Below are 24,126 nucleotides of genomic sequence, written 5' to 3' on the forward strand. Positions count from 1 at the left end.
AAACTTGGACCTAACCCAGACGACAGTCTGGACGGTGTTTAAGAATCGTGAGGTTATAAAAAAAGCTGGGGAGAATGTAATGGATCTGCAGAGCAGAGCCTTGTCTGCCCACTCAGTGGAAGATGAGTAAGGGCTGAAATCCCTACTGTCCCTTAGCCTCAGAAGGGACATCATCTGATAAAATACGTGGCGAGTGAAAGGTAAATAAAAACATTTTGTTTATTTCTTTTGTGCAGCACTTAACACATCCCCTATTATTACATGTTATAATGGGTTCGGTATACAGTAATTTCAATTTGTGGTAAGGTTTTCAGGAACGCATATGTACCGTATAATGAGGACTTACTGTACTATACTCTACAGTGGTAGAGTGTAGGTTGGACTTCCTCACTCGGGGCAACGGTTTCCTAGCAGGTGGGCTTTGAGATAAGAGGTACCCTAAAAAGTATCCCCTTTTGCCCATAAATTCCCATGAAAAGCCCACATAGTATAAAAAAAAGTTTTTGTCACACTAAGTAGACTGCTGAATGAAGGATAAAATGCCTTATGTTTGTTACTTATAACTACAATGATCCATTGAAAATTATGACAGTATAAACATGAAAACACGGATAACAGACACCACACACCTTCATGGTCCGTGGTGGCAGTTCATCCTGGGAGCGTGGCAGTAGCTTAAGTAGATGACTGCGGTCTATAGTCTCTGTGAAGCTACGAGCCGCACCAACCTTGCTGGTCAGGTTGCTTATTACTGAGGCAAGATTTTAGAGAATTACAAAGTTCCATCATCATTGCATTGTTACTGTATGACTGACCTCCATCAGGACTTAAGGCAGTTACTGGCTTACCTACTGACTAATTTTGAGAAAATGAAAAAGTTTTAATTAATTCAAAAGGAGATTTTTAGAGGTATAAAACCACACTGACAAAGGCCTACTAATAATGCTCATTCTATAAGTAACTTGAAAATATTTACCATCCCTGATTGTCTGTGTGGGTGTGTCATTGGCTCCCGGCACATGCAGAAACCGTGTTCCTGGTGCTGCTGCTGCTGAGGGGTTGGGCAAACAGCCTCCACTGACAATTTTCTTCATAAGCTTAGATCCACATCTACAAGAAAAAATTGTTATGAGTTTTAAGGAATAGACACTGCCACTCTAAAGTACTGTAGTACCTATGATCTGTAAGGGAAAGTTTTCCTTAACTAAATTTAATATAAGTTAAAACCTCTGATTCTGAATATACGATGTCTATTAGTAAGTTCTGAGCTTATAAACTGACTTTTTTTTTTTTATTGGAAACTTGTATCATTACTTGGTGAGGATAATGAGAATCATGATGACAGTTGCTGCTTTGAAGACTTGCTACTAAGTGAAATAACGTTTACACTTGTTAAACGTGAAATAAAATATCACATATAACTATACAGCCTCCAGCAACCTCATTCAGGCAAAGTGTGGCTAGGTAGACCCTTTTAGTTATTTTCAACAAAGGGTAGACATGATCTAGATTTGGTATTTTATGTACAAGACTAATGCCTACTTATATGACTGGGGAAGCACGCGTGACAGCGATTTGAGACTCATTTTGTGTGCAGAAAGGTGAGGGCGAGGTGAGGTAGCGGCCTGGCACTGAGCGCCACAGTAGTGGTGGTGGACTGGTGGTGGAGCCGTGGAGGTGTGGCGCTCAACACTACCAGACGCCAGCTGATTGGGGGGGTGGGCACTACCAAGAGTGCCTCTCGAACCCTCTCCCTCCTTCCTTATCACCATTCATGCGGTCATAATCCAATACATATCTGATAAAGTCTTCCGATTATACTAACACTCATATTACATTCTAGACGAAGACATTTCAGTGGCCGTAATGATAAAACATTTTCCCTCAGACATTGCGCATGTTCTCGCTAGTTCCCTATTTTCTCCTGGTTATAATATATGACTGAAATATGAGTATCAGACATGAGTTTTATTTGTATAGGCTATATTCATTTCCATTTAATTTCCAGAGTTAGTGGAATGAGAGCAATCATTATTTTGAAAGTTAGTGATAATTTCTTTTCAACACTACGTTTGATTGGAATGCAAAGAATTTCTCTTATTGTACTGATATACCTACCTACGTAGGTAGTACTAAATAAATTTTCCAGATACCTATATTTCTTTTTAATGCATTTCCAGAGAATGATGGAAGAACCAATTGCCGGTTTCAACCAATGTTTCCTTCCAGTTCCACCTATAACGTGAGTGGAAACATAGAACTATCTTATTTCACATATATTCCTGGATAATATATCAATTTTTAGTATATATTTCTTTTTATTGGAGTTCCATAGGAGGGCCATCTGGCGGCGGAAGGTGGAAGTGGTGGTCCCGGGGTGATTATTGCACGTGTGGACACTAGCTCTGCCTGTTTGTCTTATTACCAAGCAAGTACTGAGTTTTCTTTCACTCCATAATTCAGTATTTAAGAGCGAGATATGTGTGCGTGTATTGACGAGAGGACATTGGTGAAGGTTGAGTGGTTATCGAGATATTTGCTGTGAGGAGGAAGGAAAGTAGGGCACGGGAGTCTGCCATCAAAATGCGGGTGTCACTTCCTTATTTAGCGTTCACTGCATCATTTACCGGGATCGATGGTGGCAGTGTGTTGGCTCAGGAAGAGTTACTGTGGTTTGAGCCTAGCACGTGCGGGATGTTTGCCTAAATGAAAAGAATTGGATGTCCAGGAGGCGGCGGGATGGTTGCGTCATGCCTTTGTTGTACAGAAATTATTTGATGGAAAATCTGGAACACTGGATGTCTTTTTATTGATTCAAGCACGTGTACGCTCAATTATCAAAAGTGAAGGATGGAATTAGTGGTGTAAAGTAGCTACAAAGGCATATTTTAGTGTTATTTAGTATTGTTACAACAAGGTCAACGTGGTCGCTGATGCTGGACTGCCATGACGTAATGAGTGACCCCGGCCTGGCCCTGGCCCTACTCTCTATGGCTCTAGACCGTCTCTAAACTGATTTTGGTCTATTATGAAAGTTAGACGTGAATTCAGAAATATTTAAGGTTATTGTTTTCCATTTTCTGTGACACCTGCATTAGAATACTAGGTTTTTTTTTTTTTTTTTTCCTTTTAACACCTGGCGAGATCATTAGTTTGTATCTATGTTGGGGAAGTACTTTACCTGTGTGAATGGTGAATGTGAGAGTACAGGTAGATGTGTATGCAAATAAGAGACCATCATTAGTGCCAACAGCCACCAGGTGTTAGCTTTGTTGAGGCACATAAATGCAAGATGATTTTGTAGTTAGCATGTGGTGGTTGTGGATGGGAGTTAGTAGTGTACTTTAATCTCTCTCTCTCTCTCTCTCTCTCTCTCTCTCTCTCTCTCTCTCTCTCTCTCTCTCTCTCTCTCTCTCTCTCTCTCTCTCTCTCTCTCTCTCTCACCAAATGCCAACCTAGTTATGATAAGTTCATGATCTTAAACATCTAGTTCTTTGCACCATGTATACATATTTCTTGTATTGATATTTTAATAATCACATTACCAGTTAGTTGGTAACATTTCACTAAATATTTAAGTATTGCCTTTGATACTCTTAAGGATACTCTTACTGATGTTTTTATAGATTTCAGATCAAGATGCCTTCTGACGCCAAAAAGAAGAGAGAACAGAAGAAGAAAGAGGCAGCCAAGGCTAAGCAGAGCGGCAAGAAAGTAGAAAATAAAGAAGAGAAAGAGGTGAGACATTCACATTCTTCTCTGTCATGGAAAATTGTTGTTTCCTGCTGCTTATTATAATACTTTCTGATATTAGAGGAAGGGAAGAAACATCTCATATTTATTGATTATTAATTATTTATCAAAACCATGCAGAAGCAAATAACCATGTGTTCCTATGCATTCCATAGATTAACAGTAATGACTTGCATACACCTGTAATCTTTCCAGCAACCAAAAGACAAGGGAACTGCCAACAACACCAAGAACAACTCCCGTGAAACCACCCCACTGCAAAATGGCACTGCCAACGGTGTCGAGAAGCTCAGTGCGGAAGGTCAGTCTCTCTCTCTCTCTCTCTCTCTCTCTCTCTCTCTCTCTCTCTCTCTCTCTCTCTCTCTCTCTCTCTCTCTCTCTCTCTCTCTCCACCAGTGACTATAATGCACATTTTTGGAGGGGATTTCTGATACATCTTTAACCCGTTAGAGGTCATCATTGATTTACCTCCCCAATACTTGTCCAGGTCACCAAAAGTTCCATTATTTTTTTTATTCCATATAACTCAAAATGGGCATAGAAAAAAAAATAAGAGTTAAATTTCGAAATCATCATTTTTGAATGTCCCGCTGGAGCTTTAAATTTAGCTCACACAATGATGCTGCCAGAAGTACAACTTTGGAGCGAGTTTTTTTTTTTTTTTTTTTTTTTTTTTTATATACAAGATGTGTCTAATGGTTACATATTCATAAATTAACCCGTGTTTTATGAAATTAAAAAAAAAATATTTGTAAATACTGTAAATATAATGTAAAAAATTCTTTGCCAAATTGGAGCAGTTTACCACAAAATATTGTTTGTTATTTTTTCTTTCAGTATCTAGGCTTTTTAGTATTGCAGCATGGTGTGATATTCTTCAAAACAAGGCTCAATGCATAGAGCTACGTCACACTCATGACAGTAATATCGAGTGTCGCTGTTTTCTTGGTCGTGTCAAGAGACACAAGACTAACCCATGTCAGAATGGCGGGAAACTGTGCTGATATATGCTAGACACTTCAAAGAACATAAATACTGAAGCTGGAGGGAATTTCAAATGCGTAGAAAGTGAGAAAGGGGTGAACGTACTTGTACGTGATTGACCACAGATAGTAAGCAAAGACTCCACGTACATGTACGTGGTTGACCTCTTACAGGTTAATGAAATGTTAATATGTGATTAAAGTTTGTGAAGTCATGCCAAAATAACATTTTTTAAGTTCTCCTTAAAATTCTTTAAGCTACCTTTCCTTACATGGTCAAAGAATTGTTGAAACATTAGAAATTTATGACAAAAAGAATTCAAGAAAGTTGACAGTAACTTGGGTTTACAGAACTCCTTTGCCGCAAGCTTGAGGAGGACATGCGCATTGCCAGTGAGGCACGCTCCTGCACTGGTGTCTTGGGCATTCACCCACGTGCTCGGGACATTAAGATTGACAACTTCTCCATCACTTTCCATGGATCAGAGATGCTGCAAGACACCAAGCTGGAGTTGAACTGCGGGAGACGGTAACTTTACATGCGTTTTGTCCCCAGGAAGACAATTCAAATGAGCGAGATTATTGTAAATGTATTAGATATTTTCATGGTACAAATTTTGGTTTGTCTGTATAAACTAGACCATTAGTTACATTCATCCAGTCACGATATCTAAATAATCCATTGCTATTGTTGAAGTAATATGCACAAAATTAGATTGAAATCATAGTTGACAAAAATAACATTGTAGTCAGAGACAAAATACAAGATGAATATGTATTTCAGTACTGTTATAAAGATCCTTATTGTTTTCAGGTACGGCTTAATTGGTTCTAATGGATGTGGAAAATCTACACTCTTAGCAACCTTAGCCAACAGGGAAGTTCCCATCCAAAAGCACATAGATATTTTCCACCTAGTGCGGGAGATGCCAGCCTCAGACAAGACAGCTCTTCAGTGTGTCATGGAGGTGGATGAAGAGAGGATTCGCCTCGAGGCTCTGGCTGAAGAGTTGGCTTCCAGCGAAGATGATGGTAAACCTCTACTTGTGTTCTGCTTTGTATTATTTTATGTTTTGTTTTATTTGTTTATTTTTATTTATTTATTTATTTTTTTTTTTCTTTTTTTTTTTTTTTTTTTTTTACATTGACCACTAAAAGAAGCATAAAACTGTAAACATCAAACCACATCCACAAACTAAAACTTTGATTCTCAATTAGCTGCCTTTGGAGGTATCAAAAAGTGGTGCATTATCATGTATGTCACCTCACATGCCCTGATCTTTTCTTTAGTCAGTGATTGTCAAACATAGTTAGGGGAGAAAACTCTTGGTACTCCAATGCCCATATCCCCCCTCCCTGGTGCAAGCTTCACATTTCAATGGTTATATTTCATTCTCTATGTTAAAAGCTTATCAATGAAGGAAAGATTGTTGTGATGCTGTTTGTTCGATTGGGGCTTAGTAATTGTGAGACAGGAAGGAAGAAAGTAAGATGAGAAGCAGCTATCACAGATGGTGAAGGCATCAGTAGCACTGGGAACAAATGTTACAAATCTTTCAGCTTACAACCATCTGACTGAGAGAAGGAGGAAGCAACAACTCAGTTTTTGTAAAGCATAGGCGTTTTTAGTAGCGGCGCGGCTGAGAGCAAACGGAGTCAAACGGAGGAAGTTTTCGCAAACGCCTTTCCAAAGCGTTTGCTCTCGTTTGGCAAACGCTTTTTAGCCAATCAGCGTGGAGCAACCCCATCAACCTCATGGAATGAGATCAAGGAGGAGTTACATTTAAAATAATACTGAATAGTTAGACGTATGTTAGGCCTTAGAAGTGGGTACTGTAGATGTAGATTTACATTTACATATTGTGCGGCATACTGGAGAAAACCGATATAAAAAATACGGCGTGAAATAAATTAAGGAGCTGGTGGTAGCTGGTGACATGTCGCATCTATCCGTCCTTCTTGTGGGTGTTGTCCGATTCTACGAGTATACTTCTAGTCGTGACTTCGATAAAATAATGGAGTTGCTTTTCTATTATTAGGTGAAAAATTATAATATTTTTGCAAATCCTTATATCATAAAGTAATGAATGATGGTAAAAATAGATTATCTGCTAATTATTGACGTAATTCAATTATATAGGCGTCAGAAAACCGCAGCCATACATCTACAATGGAACACCTTCAAAACAAGCCCGCGTAGATCAAACCACTTCCAGGACTGAAGACCTGTTGTTATTGATGAGTATTGTGCTGCTCGGCCCTCGGCATATACAAATGATGAAACACTGGTGACCTATAATACTCCCCATCAAGGAATGAATCTCCAAACTCTTCCACTATGCTGCTGTGTTTACATCTTGATCACAGCGCTAGCTCAGGCGACTGATGTGTACGATAACTTCTCCCAGGGATTGAGATCACAGTGACACGGTCGTCTGGCACCACCGACGGTGTCCTCAGCACTGTCCTGTTCAGCGTGAAGTCAAACATGTTTGGTCTTGCGGTGACGCTACTGAAAACGCCTGATATGTTCTTTCAATACACAATTCTCTCTCTCTCTCTCAACCCCCCCCCCCAAGTGCTGGTGCAGCATCCACCACTTGTTTGGCAGCTGCTTCTAGTATTTCTATCTTCTTCCAGTCTTGAACAAATGCAATCACAACACTCTTTTCTTCATTTTAAGCTTGCCTGGACACATTACAATGTAAGAATTAAATGTGAATGTAATGACAGGTTCATACCAAGGAGCAAATGCACTGGAGAGGTTTCTCTCCCACACTTTGATAGTTACTGTGACTTATTTGAAAATACTCAATCTTCTTCAGGGGTTGCAAATTAATAGGTGTGACATTTCACCGGTCTTTGACACCTCCTGTGGCTTTAATCCATTAGTGCAAGTGCACTGATTTTACAGTTCAACAGTTGTTTTTTTTTACAACCACTGTATAAGTTTTCTTTTCCATGTTATTCATAAATACACACACACGTATGAGGGCTGTCTTCTTTAGGTTAAATGGATTTCAAATTTTTATTATTTTCAGAAACACAAGAGCAGCTGATGGACATATATGACCGGCTGGAAGACCTTGGAGCTGATCAGGCTGAGGCCAAGGCTGCCTTCATCCTGCATGGTCTTGGCTTCACCCACATTATGATGGAGAAGAAGTGCAAGGATTTCTCTGGTGGTTGGAGAATGAGAATTGCCCTGGCCCGTGCTCTGTATGTCAAGCCTCACCTGTTGCTGCTGGATGAACCCACCAACCACCTGGATCTGGACGCCTGTGTGTGGCTGGAAGGGGAGCTGGCCAAGTACAAGCGCATCCTGGTCATTATCTCCCACTCCCAGGTAAGGCTGATAGACAAATGAACATGGGTTTAACTTTAGTACTAGTGTAACTAAGTTCTGATTTTTTTTTTTTCTCTCTCTCTCTCTCTCTCTCTCTCTCTCTCTCTCTCTCTCTCTCTCTCTCTCTCTCTCTCTCTCTCTCTCTCTCTCTCTCTTTTTTCATATTATGCTGATAAATTCACTACCCTTTTCTCATAGGTACTTGCAGCATATCCAAGGAGCTTTCCAGTTATTTGTTTTACTAATTTCCTGATTCATTATCCCCGCATCCTCTCAGGACTTCCTCAATGGTGTGTGCTCCAATGTGATCCACATGGACAAGAAGAAACTGAAGTACTATGGTGGTAATTACGATGCCTTTGTGAGGACTCGCCTTGAGTTGCTGGAGAACCAGATGAAGCAGTATCAATGGGAGCAGGACCAGATTGCTCACATGAAGGTACACCTCAGTGTCCTGTTTAAACTGTTTTGTTTTCAACTTCTGTCAAATTTTATCCAAGCTTCTCAGATACATGGAGCTCTCTGTAAAGTCTCCAGTTGCCTCTGTCCATACACTGTTGTTTCTCTTTTATTCTCTCTCTCTCTCTCTCTCTCTCTCTCTCTCTCTCTCTCTCTCTCTCTCTCTCTCTCTCTCTCTCTCTCTCTCTCTCTCTCTCTCTCTCTCTCTCTCTCTCTCTCTTAATTGACATTTTCACCTAGGGTGCTGTATTTGGTTCTGTATATCTTGCAACATAGTATACATTAAACTATAGGCAATCATTCATTAGTACACCATCTCTTTCAGAACTACATAGCTCGGTTTGGTCACGGCTCAGCCAAGCTTGCCCGACAAGCCCAGTCCAAAGAGAAGACCCTTGCAAAGATGGTTGCTGGAGGACTCACAGAGAAGGTCTCTAGAGACAGGTGTCTCACCTTCTTCTTCCCAGATTGTGGAACGATTCCTCCACCAGTAAGCACAAACTTTGTTATGCCAGGTTTCGTGCATTGCTCAAATTCTGTTACTGTTCACTCTATCAAGTTGTCATAGTTACATTTAAGTAACCATAACTATAGTATATAAAGCATCATAGGTGTTTGTTTATTTTGAACAATATATCCATTTCAGGTCATCATGGTGCAGAATGTCAGTTTCCGCTACAGCGACAACACACCTTTCATCTACAATGATCTGGAGTTTGGCATTGATCTGGACACCAGGCTGGCTCTGGTGGGCCCTAATGGCGCTGGGAAATCAACACTACTCAAGTTACTCTATGGGGAACTGAACCCTACCACTGGCATGATCCGCAAGAACACCCACCTCAGGATTGCTCGCTACCACCAGCACCTGCACGAGCTTCTGGATTTGGATGTCTCGCCCTTAGATTACATGATGAAGCAGTTCCCAGAGCTTAAGGAGCGAGATGAGGTAACACCTATTTTATGGAATTAATTAGGGGTGTAGTGCAGTGGGTCTTGAGACTGACCCTCTCCCACAGGGGCCAAGGAGCCAATGTGACCAAGAATGTTAATGATGTTTGTTTGAGTGTGTGATGTCTTGTCTAGGCCTTCTCACATGTGATTGCAGCTAGCCCATATATATATATATATATATATATATATATATATATATATATATATATATATATATATATATATATATATATATATATATATATATATATATATATATATATATATATATATACACACAACCCTCGCTATCGCGCCCAATTGGGGCCGAAATAGCCGCGCTATAGCCGAAAACGCGATAGCCGAATTGAACAACTAATGGTGAAAATCGTTATTGGTACCGCAACCACAAATTTTACTCCTAATATCCCTCATTTTTACTTCTTTTTAAATTACTGTATAATCCATTGGTACCAATTAAAACATGTCAAGGTTATAACAAAAAAAAATTACATCAGCTCATTGTATTTACTAGAGATGTACCGATGCATCGGTATCGGTATCGGCTTATTTTATGCCGATACTTACGATACCTAAAAGGAATTTACTACTTAGTGATATATTCGATATAAGATATTGATTACTGAGTAATTTACCTTTGCATATGGCTTCAAAAAGCTACTAGAATTGCTCCTATTTCACAAACGTTCTTAGAAGGACTTACAGCATCCCCCAAAACAAAACCTCCCATCTGATAACGATCGCCGTCCACTAACTCATCCTGGTGTCCAGTGCAGTAATCACTATAATTAGTAGTATCGGTATCGATAGTAGTATCGGTATTTGCCCAATTAGGTGGTATCGGTATCGGAATCGGCCAAAATTCTGGTATCGGTTTTGGCCAATTAGCGCTCAGATACCTCATGACGTCATGGCTGGGCGCGTGATAGCAACAAAACGCGATAGCTGAAGTCGCGATAGCCGAGGGTTGACTGTGTATATATATATATATATATATATATATATATATATATATATATATATATATATATATATATGTGTGTGTGTGTGTGTGTGTGTGTGTGTGTGTGTGTATATATATATATATATATATATATATATATATATATATATATATATATATATATATATGTGTGTGTGTGTGTGTGTGTGTGTGTGTGTGTGTATATATATATATATATATATATATATATATATATATATATATATATATATATATATATATATTTTTTTTTTTTTTTTTTTTTTTTTTTTTATATATCAATGAGTCTTGACATGACATCACTTCTCAATTACCTTGTTTGAAGAGAGATCTGAAGCTTGTACGTTGATAAACCACTTAAAGCAGTGCAGCAGTGAAACTTTGAAAGTATAAAAGAAGCTTCTCTCAAAAGCTCTATAACAGATAAGATAATTGACCATTTTCTTTCATTATATTTTGTTAGATTAGTTTCCTTTGTCAAATCATATGCAAAATAATGCTCAGTGGATTAGCCTTGTTGCTAGAGATTTATTTTACAGTTCATCTCATATTTGGACACAGTAGATGAAGACTTGACTTAATATCACATGATGCATTTCTTTTCTTCCAGGTGCGGAAGATCATAGGTAGGTACGGCTTGACGGGCAAGCAACAGGTGTCCCCCATTCGCCAGCTGAGTGATGGACAGAGGTGTCGTGTGGTGTTTGCCTGGCTGGCCCATCAAGCGCCTCACCTCCTGCTGCTGGACGAACCTACCAATCATCTTGACATGGACACTATTGATGCCCTGGCTGAGGCTGTGAACGACTTCCAGGGAGGCCTTGTGCTTGTTTCCCACGATTTCAGGCTAATTTCTCAGGTTAGTACAAATTATGTTGGAGATTTGCATGTGTTATTGGGAAAACTGTAGCCTAGTATGAGAAATAAATGCATTAAAAAAAACCTGGTAGATTTTTTTGACAGCTTATTAACCCCTTCAGTACTTAGATGCATTTTTACCATGATTTTAAGATATGATTTGACAATTTCATTCACATTGGGAAAGGTCTATGGAGGTCAGAAGATTAAAGATTCAAGTCTTCACTATTTTAATCCCCACATGAGTTTCTGAAGCTGTATAAAATCACGAAATTGTAAGCAGAATGAATATGAGAATGCGGCATGGTACTGAAGGGGTTAAAGTGTTAATCCTGAGATATGAAAACTCTTGACACTAATTTTCAGTTTTTTGAAATGATGAAGGATCACAGCACTGCTTATCAAAATTTATGTTAACATTTGACATTTCCTTTGATGTGCAGGTTGCTGAGGAGATTTGGATCTGCGAGAACCAAACAGTCACCAAGTGGGAGGGAGATATCCTTTCCTACAAGGAAATGCTCAAGAAGAAGGTAATGAAGGATAATGAGAAACGAAAGAAAATGTTTTAGGTGAATATTTTTCCAAATGCCAGAAATAGATTGATTTTTTAGCATTTTCATGCTAAAGTTTTTGAAATAATAAAAATATTTTATCATCATATGCACGGAAAATGTGTATTGTTATAATTCCAGTATGTTAATTTTTTATCCTTGAGTTAACATTTAACATTCGTTTTATCAGTCTGTGATTTATGAATATCAGTCCTCTAGACACTCCATTACTCCTTTTAACAGACTGCAGATATATGCCAACAATATTTCTTCTTCTTTTCCCTTTATTAGTTTCTGTATGAATATTTCCATCCATATCCTGATGAAACATGTGTAGGCCTGCTTTTATGTGTTTGTTCTCTTAGAGCCTTGTGACATGATGCAACATAAACCTATGTTTTCATATCAGGGAATATATATTTATATAATGTTGGTTTTGTACTACTTGCACTTGTACCTCCATACTCAGCATCCTTCAGTATGTCAAATTTTACCAAAACTTTACAACCACAATGATTTCACCTCATGGATAGTTCATAGAAGGCTAACAGTCACTTGTGGTGTATTGTTTGATTCTTGAATCTTGCATCTGGCTCAAATTTGCTCCAGGTATGATAAATTGTTGAAGTTTGGCAACAGCCCAATGCTGTGGCTAAAGTTTGATATGTAGTCTACAAGGTTTCTGTTATGTGGCTCATGTGTGCTTTAAAAGCTAAAAAAATTAACAAAGTTTAGCACAAATTATTTTTCTTCAGTCTTCATTTTGAGATGCTTTTTGTAGAAGAGACAATGTGCTCTCTTCTTGGCATCATGGCTTGTAATGTGGTCTTTATTCTCTTTAGCTCTGGATTACTTTGAACATTGAAATTTAGCTCTCGGTCTCTTTTTGGTGCAAATATATATATACATATACAGTTTGCATGCTTGATACCAAAGTGACATACTAAAAGTATGAATATTGAAATATACATAGAATATTTAAATGTTTGATATAAAACTAACTTGGATATACATTACATGGTCCATGGTCCATTATTGTTTCAACATTCAAAAGATTGTTGTCTGGAATGGATCACATCCCCCAGACATCTTTACTGTTTTTCTGTTTCTATTATCCTGAGGCCTTGCAGAATGAAGTTGAGATGAAAAATGTGTCAAGGCTGCCTGCTTACACTCGTTTCTGATGACAATATAAATTCCTAACAGCATATTATGTACATTATGGATTGCACACTATGTAGTGCTGTTGTTCTGTAAAGTATTTGGCTTTAACACAGTGTTACTGTGAGAATCTATTAACATCCATAGGATGTGCATCTGTGCTCTTCATATAATATGGATACTGATAATGTTAAAAAGAAAAAAATACAATAAAATCTTAAGTAGAATTTTGACTATAGATTTACCCAAGTCTTCAGTGATCACTATAGTCAGGACATGCCAAGGACAAGCAGACCATTACTTGCTTCGTTGTCTCTTCTAAGTCATTTATTATGCTTATCATCCAGGAATGGTCAAGCAAATCTCTGCTGTAACTATACGATTACTTCACCTTTTCACTGCTATAGGAAACAAGTAACAGCACCAGGAGTAATGCATGAAGTCTTTATAAGCATCTAGTACAAGAAAGGAGAGGAGAGAGAGAGAGAGAAAAAAAAAATGCAATTTCTACCCAGTTTAAAGATTGGGGATAATTACAGAACAAATAGTGGTAAGTAATTAGGGAAGGGTGTACCAAATAATAAAAGGCTTAAGCTTTGATCTGTTCTTGAAATGAAACCCCTCGTTGTGTGCATGCTGGGCTCTGCCCTTGAGCGTTACTTAGTGAACTATGTAAAACAGTCTTACTTGTTGGAGAGTCATAGAGGGACAAGAACAACCTTTAAATGTGCAGTCTACAAGACCACTACACCTTTGCTGAGGGGAATATGAGTGAGGACTCCGCGGTCCCAAGATGGAGGACGTCAAGGCACGTGGCGAGGCGAGGTGAGGCGCAGTACGGCAGTGTGACTCCTACAAGAAATGTTTGGTGCTGCCTGTATGTCTGTCTTGATTCGCCAATCCGGAAGGATTGGCATGGGCCTTTATTGCCATGGTGGCGGCCTATAGGTGTTTGCTTTCCATCGGTGATTGCGCTTGTAGTAGGTGTCCATCGTTGAGTCTTGCTTGCCTCTGGTTGGTGCTGCCGTAGGAGTAAAGTATTTATAGACAAGCCTAGATTGGCGTATTGCACAAGGGGAATCTAATAATACACTTTCTTTGTTCAAAGGTAGTACATGGATCCCTTATGTTTGGCAATTACCTACCTACCATACGCTCACAGTCAAAAAGAAAAATAATGTGGTCACGTTAGCAGAATCATTCAACGTGGAATAGCGAAAGGGAAGAGGAATGGGACATAAGCAGATCGATATTATTCGAATTGGTTGTTAAGCTGTTGTAATAACCCCATAAAAGGTCAGTGCGTTCATTATCTACAAGTGTACTGCATAAAAAAAAAAAAAAAACGTGACTGAGCTGGATTAACGATAAAATGAGGATGAGCAAAATACTACAGCGATCGTGTTAGATGTAACCAAATTGTAGTTATCGCGACGACGAACTGTAATCAAGGCTAGAAATACTACAAACATATATATATATATATATATATATATATATATATATATATATATATATATATATATATATATATATATATGCTTTGCACCGTTTGTTCTCTATTATGTCTCATAAACAAACTCAAGCACAGCTCTCAGGGGAAAAAACCGGCAATTCATAACATACCATCAAGCACAAACTTGATAATCCCATCACCTCTTCCACGATCACGGAACACAAGAAATTAGAGAATCGTACTCTGTTACTTTTTGTTTTCTCACCAGGAGTCACGACCATTTCCAGAGGCCACAGAGATAACGACCCTGGTGGTTGAGTGTTTGTTCTCTTAATAATATATAAATATTGCTAAACTGTCACTACAATAATAAAAAAAAAATCATCATTGATATCCCTTAATACGTTCAAGTAAAGCCTCTTGGAAGAAGCTAGGGTGCAGCGCATAATAAACGTTTCAGAGTAACCTTTGATCCCTCATTTTATGAATAACGACCTACGACTTTTCATAAGCACGTAATAATGATGGCTGAGTAACCGAAGATAAAAAAAATATGAATTAGCCAAGATATTTCTGGTATACGATAGGTGACTCCCCAACCCTCGCGGCGGTAGGATTCTTAAGCGGATGAGTCAGCGGGAATGAGTCAGTCTGGGGGGCGGGTCGCGACGGGGAGCCAAGGCGGGCGGCGCGCGACGGCGGTGCACGGTGATGGTGATGGCGTAATGTACGTGCTGCTTTGTTGGATTTCAGAAGTAAGGAAATAAAACAATTATCTATGTCTCAACGGTGTTTTACAATTTTTTTTCTCTCTCTCTCTCTCTCTCTCTCTCTCTCTCTCTCTCTCTCTCTCTGTATGAATTTCAGAAATAAGGAAAGAAAGCCATTTATCGTTGTCCCAGGAATGTTCTATAATCTCTCTCTCTCTCTCTCTCTCTCTCTCTCTCTCTCTCTCTCTCTCTCTCTCAACAAGTCAGAAAAAGGAAACACTTCAAAATCCAGACATTGCTTGCCTCAAACAATAGCAACAGATCCGTGTAGCATTGCCATTAACATCTCAATCAACCTACTGCTATTGAATATATATTGTGAATCTGACGCAAAAAAAAAAAAATAAATAAATGATAAATAGAAATAAATAAATAAGATAGAGAAGAACACTAAGCAAAATATTCAAAGTATGTTCTGTGAGTAGAATTCCCTAGTGTGGGCCTAGTCCATCTCCTGCTCCTCAGATCGTGTGGAGGGAAGCTTGGGGGCAGTGGGGTGAGGAAGGGGTGTGGGGTGTGACACAACTGGAATTTCCCACACCTAAAGAGGACGACCGAGGAATAGGGAGGGAGGGGTGATAGGGGGAAAAGAGAGAGAGAGAGAGAGAGAGAGAGAGAGAGAGAGAGAGAAAGGCGAGTATGTAACGAGTACTTGATGTTATAATACTTTATTCTTTGTAATTTTCCTACTTTCCAAGAGAAGTTACTCTCTCTCTCTCTCTCTCTCTCTCTCTCTCTCTCTCTCTCTCTCTGTGTGTGTGTGTGTGTGTGTGTGTTCAAACAAAATTAATGGCACTGCTGTTCTCTTCATAATACTCCTTCCACTTCGTTAACACCACAACAACCATCTTGACTCACCTACCAACGCCCTCCTACTTCTGCCTTTTGTAAATAAGAGCCGCAAATCCCCTCCGCGCGGACACGAGATTTGCGCATCACGCCACCTAGCACTGTCACGGTCCACGCAACTAGGAAAACTTGAGAATGTCTATCTTAAACACACACACACACACACACACACACCTCGTCACAATGTTTACCCGCTTAACCCACAATTCCCACTTACAGGTCACTCAGCACACCCACACCACCCTGTTATACACTCGCATTCCACTCTCAGCCCACACTCTGCCCACTCACACCATCCGTGCACACAGCCCACCCACAGCTCACTCACAAATTCACAACCTACTCGTAACTCTCATCATCCTTTCACTCCATATAGACTTCACACACCTCTGATAGCCTATACTCTATCTACAGTATTCTTATCAGCGAAGCGAAAGAATTGAATGAGCAGCTGATTAGAGTGACAAATGTTCCCAGAATATAATATTATCTACATGCACACACACGCACGCATGCATACACTTGTTTGAATCATGTAATACGTACAAGGGTCATAACATAAAATCTGAACTACTGCTGCTGCTGCTGCTGCTACTACTACTACTACTACTACTACTACTACTACTACTACTACTACTACTACTATTATTATTACTGCTACTACCACTACTACTACTACTACTACTACTACTACTAATAATAATAATAATAATAATAATAGTAATAATAGATGAAAAAAGGTAACGTTTGCTTATTTATGTATAGCGTTATGAGCAGTATTGATCATAAACTCTCTCTCTCTCTCTCTCTCTCTCTCTCTCTCTCTCTCTCTCTCTCTCTCTCTCTCTGCAATGACTGAGATGAATATGAATTGAGTGTGTGAAGGAACGCAATGCATGACAGACAACACTGATTACCTTGACAACGCAGCAATTAATTTGATTCATGACAGAAGGAAACAAAAAGAAGCAATGCATAGATGTACAGGCATGCGATCTATTTATTTAGGTTTCTCAGTCACTCCGGGCCTTTCACATTTTCCCTGTACGTACGTTGTGGCAGCTCTAAAATTGGACACACGTAAACGTTTTTATCTTCTGCAGGCGTGGTAGGCACCAGTCAAACAGGGTACGCTATTGTATTTTTATATAATGCACGTTTTTAACTGATAGTACTCTTGTCTTGTCTTCGTGGAACGGAGAGGGGAAAATTATAATTGTGGGGTGAAACGTTTTCTTATTGGGTGTGTATATCAAATATCATCCGGTCTAGTACTGGTATGTACGTACGTACAGTACCTTTTCTCCCAGTAGCTGAGGGATTTAAACTGCGATGTGTGTGTGTGTGTGTGTGTGTGTGTGTGTGTGTGTGTTACTGATACACAAAGGGTGGTCTGTACAGTCAACCTTGAATCAAGTCGCATTTTTTCCCGCTGTAGTGTAGATATGTGCGTGTTATACATATTCCATACATATAATAATGAATAAACACACACACACACACACACACACACACGGTAGACACTAGACAGCATTCCACCTTGCCTTTTGTGACGAATGCTCGTTGGAGGAAGTTATGTAGATCAACGCGTGCTGGTGGATTATAGTGTGGATTCAGGCATGGATTGACGAACTACGTACTGTGCTGAGGGAAGGCGGTGCATGGCGTGTGCTTATTAACCGTACACGTGACTACACGGTCTTTTTGGGATAGGATTGTAGGTCTCATGATGAAGGGATTATTTTAGTGACCTTGTGTTGTTTTATGGTTATTCTATGGTTGTTAATACACATTTCTTGATTTACATATTTGTTAGACAGGAAGGCAGCAGGAATAGTAAGCGCTGCATAGTGACAACCATCATTTGGCAGACACGCAGATTAGTAAAACTGTTGCAGCTGATCTTATCAAGATTATATATATATATATATATATATATATATATATATATATATATATATATATATATATATATATATTCATAATTAGATTTGGTTTGACGTAATTTATATGTTGTTTCCTTATTTCAATCGATGTCATATATCTTTCTATTAGCATTCTATGGATTAGAGAACACTGATATGGTTATGGTACAATAATAAGTCATAATTTAAATAATTATTCATCTCGTCAACAACAGTTTAGTATACGAATTAAGTAGTACTTGAAGAAACCTACGCTCCTACAGGATGGACACTTCACTAGCTCCACACCATAAGGAGTGCCACTGTCACCATAACAGGTAACGGCATCCTGGCATCCTGACACATACGTGTAGTGAAGGGGGGGAGGGGTGATATCACACGTTGCGTCAAGTCTGGTACAGGTCGTTGGGTTGCCGACGCCACTCACGTCAGCTTTGTTATTGTACATTTGTTTCATCCACATATATTTACTTCTTTCGTTCCCTGGTAGACATAAGTAACAAAGCATTATATCATTCAGTGACCGCTGGGTGAACGAATGAGTAACGTATGAGGCACTTGTAAGCATTGCGGAAACACCGAGTAACCCACCGCTGGCAACTGATCGCCACGCGAGACGAGAGAAGACAAGACCATCCCCGCCCGCTCCCTGTGCTCACTCCCTTTTCCGCCGCGGTACGTGTTGGAAGCCGACCTACTCGTCACACAGTGGCAGTGCTGGGCTGTGGTGTTGGTCGCTAGTCGCCACCGCACCCTGGACTAAGAAGGAAGGCCAAGGCAGGAAAGGAGATGAGTCTGACGTGAGTGAAGCATGACTGCACACGTACTACTGCCAACTACTTGACATGATTTTCCTACCGTATTTGACTGCTACAGGTCGTGCCAGCAGGATGCAGGCTGCGTGCAGGTAAGGGGTTAATTAAAGAAGTGTAATTAGAGTTTTGCTAAAGTGAGGGAAGAAAATGTAACTATGTTTTAAGGAAACCTTAATTTATTTACATTTTTTGTTTGTTTTTCTTTGAAGTGAAAACGAGTTTGCATTACGCTGGAGAGTGAGTGACTGAGTGTATAAAGATCCCTTTTCACCTTTGTAATATATTGCAGTATTTAAAGATCCCATAGTACCAGTCAAGTTATCAAGTTTTAGTTTAGTTAGCCACAATTTTAGTGTTCTTTTCTCAATTTTCAGATTTTCTTTCGAATCATGCGACTTTTAAGATTTCCTAAATATTAATGAATAGTTCACTTTGTGCCATGTGTAACCATTTCTTGTTTTTGAGATGGTGTGAGAGTGCTTCCACAATAGGTATGAAAATGAGGAAGCCTGACAAACCGTGACTGCCTGACGCCCTTACCTGCGCGATACAAGGCGTGCGTGCTGCATTCCCCAGCAGGATGGACATGTGATAGTAGTGATGGCTTGGTGTATTCATAATCAGACAATCGGAAATGAATAGTGAAAACTACAATTACCCACGCTGACGTGCTATCTACTGTAGTGATGGCTAAGTAACTTTAAGAATGGTTGCTAACGTATGTCACTTTTATTCTAAAGGTCACAGAGCAGAATTAAAGTTTACATCAAGGCTGGTGAAAATATCAGTGTTAGTGAAAAGAAAATATCAAGTTCGCCAACTCGAGTCTTCAAATTAAGAAGCTCACTGCAGCTACAACAGAATTCCTTATAAGTGGTTTCTGTGGCATTTCTTTGTTACGTGATGCATACAAGTACGTGCGTGAAAAAGAAAATTACAACAGACTTCATGGTCTGTTATTTATTTTAAGATAAGTCAAATCCAATTGGAAAATTTCTCAAACTGATTGGCGATAAGAGTCGGTTTAGTTGATCCGTCTTAGTTGTGTGATACAAATTTCTCATCAAATTGCTTTGAGAACATAAGTGAAATAGGATATACGCCGCGCTCCAGATCTAACTCTGCCAAGTTTCGCACAGGTTCGTGAGAGTTACACATAAAGGGGCACCAGTGAAGAACACCTGGCGCGATTCAGCTCTGAGTGGATCGATACACATGGATATCCATTTCAGAGCCAACTCAGTAACTGCAATTACGTTAAATATATCGTGATGAGCAGCATTTAGTGTACTGCAGCTGTAGAACTTGGCTAATATTGTATGAAAATGTGCTATTCGTCTATACTGACACGAGTTTTTAGTATAATGTATATATATTCCTACAGGAGGAATACAGGAGTCGCACAAAGCACTGTACGATATGAAGGAAGGCTTAGCTTACAGGTGTTTTATTTTCAGCCGGTGCATCAATCTAAATCTGTTATCATGAGCCAGCTGTGACCAGCCAACACTTGTGACCCATCCCTGGCCGTGCTAGACGGCCGTAAGTGTACTACATATCACTTACGACCGCCTAGCACGGTATGGGGCGGCGTCTTCAGCTGCGATAAGAAAGGAATCTTGGTGCTGAGTGTATCCGCTCAAAATGCAAAGCTATTGGTCTTGGAAATATAATTGCATGTTTCTCAAAGTATATACTGTAGGTAAGATGATTTGCAAACATGTGAAACGAATAATAAATATATTGTATTGTTTACCTCCACACTATATCCTATGAAGAAGGAAGTGTTCCATCATATGGTAACCAACTCTGCTGGTAAGTAAACGCGTTGAGAAATGTGGATCAAACAAATAAACGAACATATTGTAAATACTGATATGGACGTACAGTACATATAGGTGCTGCCTTATAATGATGTCCTCTATTATTCCAAGACACCTTATAAATATATTGACTGAAACGCTTTCAACTTTTTTGCTCCGCTTTTCTGACAGCCAATCATATATATATATATATATATATATATATATATATATATATATATATATATATATATATATATATATATATATATATATATATATATATATATATATATATATATATATATATATATATATATATATATATATATATATATATATATATATATATATATATATATATATATATATATATATATATATATATATATATATATATATATATATATATATATATATATATATATATATATATATATATATATATATATATATATATATATATATATATATATATATATATATATATATATATATATATATATATATATATATATATATATATATATATATATATATATATATATATATATATATATATATATATATATATATATATATATATATATATATATATATATATATATATATATATATATATATATATATATATATATATATATATATATATATATATATATATATATATATATATATATATATATATATATATATATATATATATATATGTATATATATATATATATATATATATATATATATATATATATATATATATATATATATATATATATATATATATATATATATATATATATATATATATATATATATATATATATATATATATATATATATATATATATATATATATATATATATATATATATATATATATATATATATATATATATATATATATATATATATATATATATATATATATATATATATATATATATATATATATATATATATATATATATATATATATATATATATATATATATATATATATATATATATATATATATATATATATATATATATATATATATATATATATATATATATATATATATATATATATATATATATATATATATATATATATATATATATATATATATATATATATATATATATATATATATATATATATATATATATATATATATATATATATATATATATATATATATATATATATATATATATATATATATATATATATATATATATATATATATATATATATATATATATATATATATATATATATATATATATATATATATATATATATATATATATATATATATATATATATATATATATATATATATATATATATATATATATATATATATATATATATATATATATATATATATATATATATATATATATATATATATATATATATATATATATATATATATATATATATATATATATATATATATATATATATATATATATATATATATATATATATATATATATATATATATATATATATATATATATATATATATATATATATATACATACATACATACATACATACATATACACACACACACACACGTATTACATCGATGTTGAAATAACAAATACACAAATGTACAGGAAAGACGGGTGAATAGTTTTCATTTAGAAGTATTACTGGAAATTGCTTAAGTCTATGGAATGGTTGAATGTACATTGAAGCGCTACTGAGGCTTATTGTGGTAATACATAATACGGTACAGTAGGCCTGCTATTGATCACATCATGAATACTTAATTGGACGACCGATATTTCTATATGCCAGTGGTTCTGCTCGGGGAATATAGATGACAAGCACCGACTTAATCACATACTTGTATCTCATTACACACACACACACCATAAAGAATAAAGGAAAACAAGATAACGAAGAAACCACCGAAATGCAAAACACGTGATTACGAAGTCATGACAAAAAAAAAAATACATGAAAAACCACAGACCTTTGTACAGTGAATACATGGAAAACTTAAGCTTTTATGAAAACGCTTTTCACTCATCACAACTAATAATATTTCTAAAGGGTAGATTACATAAATAATAGTTCTAGACTTTTATATTTAGTAATGTAGATATTTTGATGAATTCATATCAATAATAAAAATATTCTTCCCCTTTTTGTTTTATTTTTATCTTACTTTCGCTTTAATAACCCTCCGGATGAGCTCCACAACCATTTTCATGCATATATTATTCGTGTCACTAAAGTCACAACTTTTTTTTTTTTTTTATGCTGGAGAGGAAACTGGCCAAGGGCGACGAAAGGAAAAAAAAGACCCACTAGGTTGCCAGTTCCCTTAAAGATCATGAGTCATCCAAAATTCAGGATCAAATGTCTGGAACCCTCCCGCTTAAAAGAAGTCAGTTGTAGGAAGATGAAAATACAGAAGCTGGCAGGGAGTTCCAGAGTTTACCAGAGAAAGGTATGAATGATTGGTTTACTTTTTTTATTTATTTATTTGTTATTTTTTTATGCAGGAGAGGCCAGCCAAGGGCAACACAATATAAATAAATAAAAAAAAAAGGGCCCACTTGGTGCTGGTTCTCTAAAAGAAAAGTTGCGAGTTATCCAGTATTAGGGAGGAAATGTCTTGATACCTCCCTCATAAAAGAAGTTAAATCGTAGGAAGACGGAAATACAGAAGCAGGCAGGGAGTTCCAGAGTTTACCAGTGAAAGGTATGAATGATTGAGAGTACTGGATAACTCTTGCATTAGGGAGTTGGACAGAATAGGGATGAGAGGAAGAAGAAAGCTTTGTGTAGCGAGGCGCAGGAGGAGAGGAGGCATACAGCAAGATCAATAGAACAGTTAGCATGAAAATAGCGATAAAATATTGAAAGATGCAACAGTTCGGCGGTGGGAAAGAGGCTGAAAACAGTCAGTCAGAGGAGGTGAGTTGATGAGACGAAAAGTTTTTGATTCCACCGTATCTAATAAAGCTATGTGAGTGGAACCCCCTAAAACATGCGGAGAGTACTCCATAAAGAGGCGGATAATGCCCTTGTACAGAGTTAGCTTTTGGAGGGGCGAGAAAAACTTGCATAGACGCCTCAGAACGCCTAACTTCAGAGAAGCTGTTTTATCAATTACGAGATGAGATGTGAAGTTTCCAGTTTAGACTGAATGAAGGACAGACCGAGGATAGTGAGGAAGAGGGAGACAATTGAGTGTCATTGAAGAAGAGGGGATGGTTGTCTGGAAGGTTGTGTCGAGTTGACAGATGAAGGAATTGAATTTTTGAGGCATTGAACACTACTAAGTTTTCTCCGCCCCAATCGGATATCTTAGAAAGATAAGAAGTCTGCAGGCGTTCTGTGGCGTCCCTGCGTGATAAGTTGACTTCCTGGTGGGTTGGTCGTTTCTTAAAAGACATGGAAAAGTGTAGGGTGGTATCATCAACGTACGAGTGGATAGGGCATGAAAT

The 24,126-nt window shown here is 37.1% G+C and overlaps 3 protein-coding genes across 10 annotated transcripts in view; 2 read left to right on the forward strand and 1 right to left on the reverse strand.

Moving 5' to 3' along the window:
* Positions 1-16,239, reverse strand: part of LOC123508008 (acyl-coenzyme A thioesterase 9, mitochondrial-like) — a 37,529-nt gene extending 21,290 nt beyond the window's left edge. The window contains exons 1-3 of one of the 4 annotated variants that reach the window (XM_045261359.1): positions 16,135-16,239; positions 977-1,110; positions 630-751 (exon numbers count right to left, since the gene is read on the reverse strand). In XM_045261359.1, coding sequence (XP_045117294.1) covers positions 630-751; positions 977-1,094 — 240 coding nt within the window. In that variant the 5' untranslated portion in view covers positions 1,095-1,110; positions 16,135-16,239. Of the gene's footprint in view, positions 1-629; positions 752-976; positions 1,111-1,542; positions 1,842-16,134 lie in introns of those variants that run through there. The other 3 variants (XM_045261358.1, XM_045261356.1, XM_045261360.1) reach the window with 3 other exon arrangements.
* LOC123508007 (ATP-binding cassette sub-family F member 2-like) lies at positions 2,301-13,277 on the forward strand. Of its 2 annotated transcripts, none has more exons than XM_045261355.1 (11): positions 2,301-2,428; positions 3,627-3,738; positions 3,949-4,054; positions 5,088-5,265; positions 5,551-5,768; positions 7,778-8,082; positions 8,360-8,521; positions 8,867-9,031; positions 9,188-9,490; positions 11,088-11,336; positions 11,779-13,277. In XM_045261355.1, the coding sequence occupies exons 2-11, from the start codon at positions 3,640-3,642 to the stop codon at positions 11,905-11,907; spliced, it is 1,914 nt and encodes a 637-aa protein (XP_045117290.1). In that variant the 5' UTR covers positions 2,301-2,428; positions 3,627-3,639; the 3' UTR covers positions 11,908-13,277. The 2 variants fall into 2 exon arrangements, with proteins under 2 accessions (XP_045117290.1, XP_045117289.1); XM_045261354.1 differs by having other exon boundaries at positions 2,346-2,432.
* Positions 16,240-18,707: 2,468 nt separating the features above from the next.
* Positions 18,708-24,126, forward strand: part of LOC123508009 (trafficking protein particle complex subunit 13-like) — a 28,878-nt gene continuing 23,459 nt past the window's right edge. For 2 of the 4 annotated variants that reach the window (XM_045261363.1, XM_045261361.1), the window contains exon 1: positions 18,708-18,957. The gene's annotated coding sequence lies outside the window, so the exon portion shown is untranslated. The remainder of the gene's footprint in view (positions 18,958-24,126) is intronic. The other 2 variants (XM_045261364.1, XM_045261362.1) reach the window with 2 other exon arrangements.

The sequence above is a fragment of the Portunus trituberculatus genome, chromosome 24 (genome assembly GCF_017591435.1).
Source record: "Portunus trituberculatus isolate SZX2019 chromosome 24, ASM1759143v1, whole genome shotgun sequence".
NCBI classification, from domain to species: Eukaryota; Metazoa; Arthropoda; class Malacostraca; order Decapoda; family Portunidae; genus Portunus; species Portunus trituberculatus.